The sequence below is a fragment of the Panthera uncia genome (genome assembly GCF_023721935.1).
Source record: "Panthera uncia isolate 11264 chromosome B2 unlocalized genomic scaffold, Puncia_PCG_1.0 HiC_scaffold_24, whole genome shotgun sequence".
Lineage (NCBI taxonomy): Eukaryota > Metazoa > Chordata > Mammalia > Carnivora > Felidae > Panthera > Panthera uncia.
The window spans coordinates 85,078,135-85,089,023 of record NW_026057580.1 but is presented as its reverse complement, the minus strand read 5'-3'; the positions used below and the strand labels follow the sequence as shown (position 1 = coordinate 85,089,023).

General features: G+C 32.5%; 1 protein-coding gene across 1 annotated transcript in view; it reads right to left on the bottom strand.

Annotated features, from left to right (window-relative positions):
- Window positions 1-10,889, bottom strand: part of LAMA2 (laminin subunit alpha 2) — a 613,971-nt gene that overhangs the window by 348,683 nt on the left and 254,399 nt on the right. Inside the window, exons 9-10 of the mRNA XM_049652971.1 lie at window positions 6,510-6,609; window positions 1,708-1,868 (exon numbers count right to left, since the gene is read on the bottom strand). Of these exons, the coding sequence (XP_049508928.1) occupies window positions 1,708-1,868; window positions 6,510-6,609 (261 nt within the window). The remainder of the gene's footprint in view (window positions 1-1,707; window positions 1,869-6,509; window positions 6,610-10,889) is intronic.

Genomic DNA, 10,889 nt, shown 5'->3' with positions numbered 1-10,889 from the left:
ATTTTGGAAATGAGCCCTTACATAGATCTCATTCTAATTCTATTTGAATTTAAATCTCCAGTATCTTAGCTGCTCAATAAAGTACTATTTGTTAAATGCCACTTTGATCGATCCATGTTGTTTTAATCAACTGACACACCTATATCAAATCATTTTTATGTAAAACAGAACAAGCTACCACATTTCCTTCTACATTAATAAATATCTGTTCGCTATTTAAATTATATGTATATCTTATTGGAACACTGGGTATTTATTATTTTTATAAACAAGGGGCTATAGGTAATTAATTATAGCACATTACATGCATACATATTATATGATTCATTTTCTATATGCATATAATTAGTGATTTTTTTAATTATGTAGGTGTCTATTAAAACCTGTTTTTTACAAGTTTTTACCCTAAAAAATTTACTTTATAAGAGCTTATAATCATCCATTTGAAGTACCACACAGTTGAAAGGCAACTCGTGTAATGATGCTATTCACTTAATTGTTCATTCGCTTATGTTTTCTTAATTGCTATATATAGTGGTTGGGTTTTTTTTTAATTTCTTTTTTAACATTTTATTTATTTTTGAGACAGGGAGAGACAGAGCATGAACAGGGTCAGAGACAGGGAGATACCGAATCTGAAACAGGCTCCAGGCTCCGAGCTGTCAGCACAGAGCCCAATGTGGAGCTCGAACCCATGAACTGTGAGATCATCACCTGAACCGAAGTTACATGCTTAACCAGCTGAGCCAACCAGGCACCCCTTGTGTTATACTTTAATGTTTGCATGCACATGCACACATACAACAAACGTGAGCATATAATTTATAGCTTCCTAGGTAAGACTAATGAATGAATAAAAATTCTTCATAAGGTTCCAACCATGATTGAGAACAACAAAAAAAATGAGTAACATTCATTTTTATATCAGTATGACATTCTAACGTTTTCAATGGATTTTTCATTCTCTAAACTAATGTAGATAACATTGTTTAATTCCAGTGTTTTGGAACTGATTGCTATAGCTACAGGAAATCAATTCTATCATTTTAGACTTGTGCATGTCTCCATTTCCTCTATGTGTATAAGCTGTAGCTGTAATGTATCCCTTGGCATTAACATGATGAGCTATTAGTCTGGGGGTATGTACAACAAATAAAGTCATATTTCTGAAAGTACTCTTGGGAGGAAATACTGAGGCTTTAATCAATTCCACTATGGCTTCTTACATTTTTGCTAATAAAACAGAAGAATTTGAATATGGTATTTGCTGACAATCTGGGTTTAAACTTCAGAAGATTACTCAAAAGTCTGGAATACAACCTTGGACGAATTATTTTCAAAATTAAATACAAAGCTATGGTATATTTGAATGTACAGTAGTTTTTCAGGCTTGCTATTTGTTGTGCTGTCTATTTTTAAGTCAACAGACTAGATGGGTAATGGGAGAAAAGTGGTTTTGCTATAAAATGTCACCTATTCTTAAGGTGACCTGGCCTTCATGCGTTTGTAGGTTTTTAGACAAATGGGAGGTGCCTTGCAGCAGTGAACCTGGTTGTAGAGACACATGAGTGCCAAATATAAAATAGTGGAGGTTTACAGGAGAAGTTGTTACAATTTGCTTAATGCCAACAGACGCAGAAGAACAGAGAAACAAAGGAAAGTGACCTTCTGTCTTGACAGTGGACATTACCAGAATGTATAACGCACCTTGCAGTTACAGGGTCCAAAACAAGGGTCCTCATTTGCGCTCCCTGCGCCACTGCAGTTACAGGGTTTGCAGTCTGGGTAGCCAGTGTAGCCCCTGGCACATCGATCACAACTCACGCCTCTGAAGCCAGGTTTGCAATGACAAGACCCAGGTGCCAGACCTAAGGGAAGACAAGGCACATACGAAGACTTCAAAAACAAATAATCTTGTTCCTGAGGTTTTAATTATAGTAACGTTTAGATTCTATTTTGACACAAACGTTAGAAAACTGATGTATATCAGTAAAGAAAAGAGAAAATCAAAAGGCATAAGGCTCACTTAGAAGCTGGCTACAATTCGCTAACACAGCATTTTGGGGTATCATTGAAGATGTTAATAATAATAATAATAATAATAATAATAATAAAAGATAAAATCTCAAAGCATCTACCAAAACTAATGTCACAGAAAAACTGTCACAATGATCAAGGACTAATTTCCATAACTGACTGAGGACACTCGATGAAGAATAAGCAGACTTGTGATACCTGTTGGTTCATAACTCAGACTACCATGAGATGGAAACTGCCTGGGGAGCAAAAATATACTTAAACCAAAAATAAAAAAAACCCAATAATCTAAGTATGACATCACTGAGTATAACAAAACAAAAAGACTGAGAGTTCATGTGAATAGACATTTTGAGGGTAAGGGAGGAGGGGCATGAAAGCAGTTTAAATTTACTTTTTCTTTTTAAATAGAGAAATGCAGAAGACAATTTTTATTCTTGTCTTTGATTAGAAAATAGAAAAATACAGATGAGTAAATACAAGTTTCTGACTTTCAGAATCTGGAAAAATATAAGAGCAAATCGATAAAATATAGCCCACTCAAAAAAGGAAAGGAGGGGAAAAACAAGCAAAGAAATGTTACAATGTGAAAGCACACAGAAGGACAGAAAGACTGTCAGACCCACACGCCAACCATGTGTAAATTTCATGGTCTTACTGCTGATATTAAAACTATGTGTATGGGGGCGCCTGGATGGCTCTGTTGGTTAAATGGCCGACGTCGGCTCAGGTCATGATCTCACGGTTTGTGAGTTAAAATCCCTCATTGGGCTCTGTGCTCATGTCTCAGAGCCTGGAGCCTGCTTTACATTCTGTATCTCCTTCTCTCTCAGCCCCTCCCCTGCTCATGCTCTGTCTCTCTGTGTCTCCCAAAAATAATAAAATAAAACGTTAAAAAATTAAAAATAAAAACTACATGTGTGTAATGTTCAGAAGAGATACATAAAATGATAAGAAATATTAAAAGTGAAAGAATGTTAATCTACATTAGGAAAGCATACAGAAATGTAAAAACAGTTGTAGTGTTAGTAATGGCCAAAGTAGAATTCAATTAAAATAGATTCATTAGGACAAGCTTTCATTTTACACTGATGAAGATGCAATAAAAAACACATTAAGTTATATTTATACACCATAGAAGCACTGATTTTAAGTACAAAAATATATAGACAACAGAAGATTTGGGGGCTCAAAAAGAAACTGGCCAAAAATCAGTGGCTAAGAATATTAACCTACCCACTTCAAATATTTGCAGATGGATTAGAAAAAAAAAGACATAGAAAAATGTGAATAATCTATTGTTGAATTACACATTATATGGTTATAAATACCTATTGTAGCTTCTCATTAACTAACTATAGAAAGTTTCAATTTCCCAAAGCAGAAATTATCAGTCTTGTTTTCTTAACATAAATTAATACTTCTACATTCATAACATGTCATAATAAATTAGTATTACATTAATTCTAAACATCAACATGTTAATAGAATCTTAATCAAAATTCAATCACTCTAAAAGTTAATAAATAAATATTTCTCCTTATAACTCTTGAGTAAAAGAAAAAATCAAGACTTCAATTGTAGATTAAATAATTTTCTAAATAGAATATAACAGCTGTGAGAAAGAAATTTAACAATGTTTATGGGATATAGAAAAAACAGTTGCTTAAAGTAAACTTTTAAGCTTACATACTTACATTCTTAGAAAAATAATGTACACAAATTAAAATTTAATTCATGTAATAATAAGAAAAAAACAATATGACCACTATAGGAAAGAAGGAAGATTTGAAAAATAAAGAAAAAGAAAATAAGGCAAAAAGAGAACCTTAAAGATAATTAAATATATCAAAAGAGGACAAATGATCAAAGAATTACCACAAAAAGTTATGGTACCAGTTAGTTATTACAGAGTGTTTTCAAAGTTTAAAAATGTGGAAAGCTATGTAATTTAGTCTATGAAGCTAGTAAAAACTTGGTATCAAAATCTAGCAAAGATAACCATAAAAAAACATAATAACAGCTAACAATTAAATAGATTAGTTTAAATTTAATGGATCATGAAATAGTGATTTAAGCTTTTATGTAATATGATAAAGATACCAAAGATGAAATACATAATAAAAAATATCTGAATACTGGAGAGAAGGAAGGAGGTGGCATAAATGAAATATTTGTCTTTTCTTTTAATTAAAAAAACATTTAATGTTTATTTATTTTTGAGAGGAAGAAAGAGTGAGAGTGGGGAAGGGACTAAGAGAGAGGGCGACACAGAATGTGAAGCAGGCTCCAGTCTCTGAGCTGTCAGCACAGAGCCCGATGAGGGGCTCAATTTCACAAACCATGAGATCATGACCTGAGCTGAAGTCGACGCTGAACTAACTGAGTCAACCAGGCGCCCAGAACATTTGTCTTTTAAGATGGAGAGTCAATAGGCAGTATTTAATGGTGATGAAAATGCTAAGAATATTATTTAGATATTGTTTGTAAGATAAGTTCTTCCAGAAGAACTTAGTAGAAGAAATGTCTCAGTGTGATTAAATTTGTAAACGAGATGGGGGATGAATATATTGAAGAGGATGCTATTGCTATTTATTTTATTCTCTTCCTTATCATCAAAATCTCATTTTTACTATGTATTGTTTTCATAATAATTGAAAAAAAATTTGTTTAATGTTTATTTATTTTTGCAAGAGAGACAGGGAGAAAGTGCAAGTAGGGGAGGGACAGAGAGAAAGGAGGAAAGAGAGAATCCCAAACAGGCTCTGAGCCATCAGCACAGAGCCTGATGAAGGGCTCAAACTCACAAGCCGTGAAATCATGACGTGAGTGGAAATCAAGAGTCAGACGCTTAACTGACTAAGCCACCCAGGCACCCCTAATTGAAAAATATTTATACACAAAAATCTTCACTGAAGCATTGGTTACAATAAACAAAATTAGAAACAATCTTAATATCTATGTAAAGTTGAGTGGGTAAATAAATTATGGTTATCCAGATAATGATGTACTATTCGAGTGCTTAACCCAGATTTCAGAGAAATTCTCAGTGGTTTGGGGAAAAACTCATTATGTGAAGTTAACACAAACATTTTCATAAGAGTATTTATGATGAATTACCACTGCATTATACACTTATTTTTCTACTTTTCTATTTTTATCACTTCTCCACAAATAATATACTTCTTTAAAAAGTATAGAAAAAAGCTAAATGATATTACTGAAAATAACATAATTTAGTTGTTACTACAAAAAGATAAGGGGCATAAAATGAAAAATGACCTCAATAGCTCACCATTTGAGATTTTAAATAATCAGTATTTTTATCTTTTAAGACTGTAGGGCTTACACTGATAATCCTACAGTTTTATAAAGAGAGCAGGTAATCTAAACTGTGCCAAAGAAACATTGCCAATCTTTTAGATCTAAACCCCCTGTGGGGGGGGGGGGGCAGGAACCTATATTGTAGCCATAATTTATTTTAGTTTTTCCTAAGAAGAGAAGAATCCATTCTTAAGAATATAAAGAAAGTGTTTCAGATATTTCCTAATGTTCTACTAAACTTTGGCAAGCAACTCTCTTGGAAATAGCTCCTAAACATTTCACATTAAGGAGTTATTTTGACATTTGATTCTTCAGTGTTTGGAGTTCATCATGAATTTCAATCCACAATGAAAGCATTTGGCTTAAATTCGGGTCAGCCTCTTTCCCTTCTTTAACTCATGACTACTGCCTATTTTTAGCTTTGCTTTCTATACTATTGACTACATCTCAGGATGTGCTGTCTGTTCTCTCCTCCCATTGCAGCACACACATCCCTCAGCAAATGCTGTCATTTCACGCTAAAAACCATGGAAACTACAGACCAATTCAATAAACAACATTTAAAAATTACATATATCACAGATTTCTGATTGACCAGAAGATATATATGCCTAGACATGTAAATATGTATATATGAATGCATATATATATATGTATATATATATATATAAAATGCAAAATAAATTATTCAACTTTTTTCTTTTAAAGCATTATAATTAATTATAATTAGTTTACAGGAAAAGAATGATTGAGATAAAAAAAAATGTTTCCTGGAGAGAACACTGATAGATACGAGGATAAAATTATTATTATTACTTTTTAAATGTTTATTTATTTTTGAGAAAGAGAGAGAGAAAGAGAGGTTGCAAGTGGGGGTGCGTCAGAGAAAGAGGGAAACAGAGAATCCCAAGAAGGCTCCATGCTATCAGCGCAGAGCCCAACACAGGCTTGAACTCACAAACAATGAGATCATGACCTGAGCTGAAATGAAATCAAGAGTCAGACACTTAACCAACTGAGCCACCTAAGTGCCCCAAGAACAAAATTATTAAGCACATAAAATTTATTGCAAAATGTTACCCTAAAAATTATCATATCTGGCTTAGGGTTGCCCTTTTATCAAAATGGCCCTCTGAGATCTATCTCACCTCGCCGAGCACGTTTTTCATCCTTCACACAGACTTCATTTAAGGAACCAATTGGATCACAATGGCATGGCTGGCATGGTCGTGGATAATTAGGAGACACCTAAGAAGAATATTAAAAGCCTCTTAATCATGTGTAATAAAAACATCAATAATTTTCAATTCAGCAAATTTTAAGGACAAAATAAATTTAATAATACATAGTAATAAATTATATTGAGAAAATAACATAAGAAATTATCTTTAATATAGGTTTGCAATTTTTAAAATCCCTTTTTTCTAAATGGATACACAAAAGTAAAAAGAAGTACAATAAACATCCATATCCTAAATTCAGCAATTATCAAGATTTTGCCATAGGAGTTCGTTTTCATTCTTTTGCTGAAGTTTTTAAAGAAAATTGCAGATAGTCTTTTAATTCCCATAGATTTCAGTCTGCATCTCTTTTGCAATCCCAGTATCATTATTATAACAAACAAAAATAACAGTATTTGCCTGATGGTCTCTAATATTCATTCTGCAATAAAATCCTTCCGATAGATTTTTTTTGTTTGTTTGTTCTGGGTTTTTTCTTGTGGGTTTTTTTCTTACAACATACTTCATAATTAGTAATTTCACCCCAAATTTATTTTTTAGGAACTTTTATCATGTTGATCATGATATGATTAAATAGAAATGTATATTTGGTGCTGACAAAAGGACAATATTAAGTACTCAAATTAAACATTTGGTTTCCCGGAGAGGCAGCATAGCCACAAGGGAAACAATTTCTTTTCCTCCACAATTGAGAAATGTGAGTTCATATCTCAGCGTGGCTCTACCGGCTATGTGGCTTCTTGCAACTTATTTACTTCTTGTGATAAGAGGATAACAATAGGAACTATAGTGATGTTATTAAACTAAAATTAAAAAGAATAACATATAAAGGATCTCATAAGATTCCTCAGATATGTTAAATATTCAATACAACTAGTTTTAATGCTAAAATATTTTAATTAAACAAAGCTAGACTGTGATAATATGCTCTAATTACAGCATTTATTCTCCAGATGCAATAGGATAAAGAAAAAAATAACAATAATTTGCCTATGGTATATATACTGAAATACTGTGCACATGCGCTCTGTGTATATGTGTCTCACTCTATATATTATAGGTCTATTCATATAGGTATATATATTTCACCCATAAAATATAGCATTTACATATGTATATATCTATGCTTCATTTATAAATGTAAACTTGTTTACTAATATAAATCAAAGTGTCATAACTAGAGAGTTATTTACATGCCGGATAAAATATCAATCATTTAGGACACATTTATTTATTGCCCATTATGAAGTAAGCACTATGCAAAGCACAGATAGGTAAGGCCAGGTCTTTGTCTTAAACAAGCTTACAAGAATAACAGGCTTGGAAGACACTGATTAAATACAAGGTGCCAAGTGATAAAATAGACATACAGAGCATTGTGGCACAAAAGAGGAGGGAGCGATAACACAAAGAAGTCAACAATGTTTCACAGAAGTGACATTTAGACTGAAGCTTGAACTATGAGTAGAAATTCTAGAGTAGGCTTGGGAGAAGGGCTTTTTCCCAAGGAAAACAAAACAAAACACTAAGACATGAAAACAAAATATAAAACAAAAACAAAAACCCTCTGTGGACAAAAAAATTTCTTTTGAATAAGATCTTGGCTGTTATAAATGTGGTTTATGATTTTAATGATGAACTTGAGTAAATAAAAGACTCCTAATTTATTATCCCTCTTTGTGGTAATTGGAGAAATCTGCCTGAATCAGATTGCTGACAAGGTCAGATTGCTGACAGATATGCTACCAACATATGAGATTCTGTAAATATATCTACTTTACATGTGATTTTTAATTTAATTAAAGTAATAATTCAGATTACTAATTAGTTCTCAAAGTAAACATTACATTATATTTAACTATTAAATATGTGTATTTAGTAAATAAACCTTAAATGAGATTTTAGGACAATAATTTTTAAAAAAATTGTAGAGATGTTATTTAGCTGTAAAACCCATGCAAAAAAAAAAAAATCTGTGTCCTATATCTTTATAAAAGACAAATAGACTTCTACCCAAGTATTAGGCTTTTTAGAGAATGGAATTTTTTAACATATGCAGTAGCATAAGTATTTTTATAAGTATTAAAATACCATAATCTAGGCTTAGATTCACTTAACTGACTTGTAATAAAAACTTGAAGCTGGGGGAGAGGGGAAAGTGGGTGATGGGCATCAAGGAGGACACCTGCTGGGATGAGCACTGGGTGTTGTATGGAAACCAATTTGACAATAAATTATATTTCATATTAAAAAAACAAAAACAAAAACAAAAACCTTGAAGTCTCCACAGTTGATAACGGCAGACTGTCTTGTGTGGTCCAATGTATTCTCAGATAACAAATATTAATACTGGACAAAATGTAAAAGTAAAATATTTGAGGTCCTGGGAAATTAATCAAAATCAGGCAGAATTTGGAAGAATTTGAGGTTTGAAAGAAAAAAAACATATTAGCTGAAATCTATGCTCAGAGATGGGGAGCAAAATCTGCATACCAACATTCCTCAAAGGCTTAAGTGATCCCTTACTCATACATCCATTCAGGAGACTCCAACAACACTCCTCAAAGGCTTAAGTGATCCCTTAATCATACATCCATTCAGGAGACTCCAACAAGTCCAGTTGAAAGTAACCACTGGAAAGCTCAATGATGTGCATGAGTTTTTAGGTCTGCATACCATAAAGGAAACAGACATTGGAGTTGTCAACCAGGTTAGGAAGATTAGATAACCACCTTGAGCTTTCGGTTCATCTGCCATATCACGGTGTAAAAGTAAGTCTCTACAATTTCATAGCAATCAGTCAGTATGTTTACTACCAATTAGAACCAAATTCAGAAATCTTCAGAGGAAGATAATAGAATCATGTCTCTACATTGTATCATCCAGAATGTGTTGTACAAATCATAAATCCCTAGACATAAGAAGAAAGAGAAGAAAGAAGAAAGTTTTTTCAAGAAAAAAAGCAGTCAATAAAAGCAGACTGTGAGGTATTGAAATTAGTTTGGAAGGACTTATATAGGTACTGTATATATGACCAAGAACATAAAGGAAATAATGTTTATAAATAAGTGAAGCATGGAATATTTCAGCAGAGAAATGGAAACTATAAAAAAATAAGATGATAGAAAGCTGAGAAGTAAAATATCTCAATGAAAAATTAACCAGGTTTCTTTACAATAGATTAGTGATGTCAGGGGGTAAAGTAGTACAAATAAATAGAAATTATTCAATCTGAAGGATGAAGAAAGGAATTGTTTGTTTGTTTCATTAGCACAGCCTCAGTAACATATGGGACACAGTCAGGGAACCTGATGTGTGTTATAGTTGGAGTTTCAAAAGGAAAAGGGATAGTAGAGTTCAAATAGGAGGTCTCTGTTTCTTTCCATTCTCCTTCTCTGCTTCCTCCTTCTCCCTTCTTCCTTCTAGTTCTTACACATCTTATTCTTGTTATTCTTTTTCTTAATCTTGTTCTTTTTCATCTTCTCCTTTTTCAAAAACCCTTCTTTCCTTCTCCTTCTCTTCCCTTTTTCACCCCACCTTCCCCTTCTTTTAACAAACATTTATTTTATAAAAATGTTTATTTATTTGAGAGAGTGAGTGTGTGCGAACAGGGGAGGGGCAGAGAGAGAGGGAAAGAGAGAATCCTAAGCAGGTTCTCTACTGTCAGTGTAGAGACTAACATGGGGCTCAAACTCACGTTCCTTGAGATCATGACCTGAGGTGAAATTAAGAGCCAGATCCTTAACCTACTGAGCCACCCAGTCACCCCTTAACAAACATTTTAAATGTAAAAAACATTCTTTGCTTGTAGGACATGGAAAAATTGGCCATGGGCCAAATTTAATCTAGGGTCCACAGTTTGCCAATACATGAACTAACTACTAAAATGCGAATATAAAGAAAATGCCTTGAAATCAGACAATTAAAGACACAATATACACACTGACATAAAGATTTCAAAAGAAGGAAGAGATTTATATACATAAACATGATTGTTTATGTGTATACTTTTAAATAATCTGATTTAAATTACCAGACTAATAAAGGAACTTAGATATAGGATATAACACCAATATTTGAAAATCTTGCTAATAACATTAAATAATTTTATAATTATTTTTATAATAATACATAAATATACTGAGACTTAACAAAATACATACAAGTTCTCTATACTGTAAACACTGCTGTGAATAATTTAAAAACATTTTAACAAGTCAAAAGATATACTATATTCATTGATTACAAGACTCAATATTGTTACTGTTAGTTCTTCCATATTTGTAT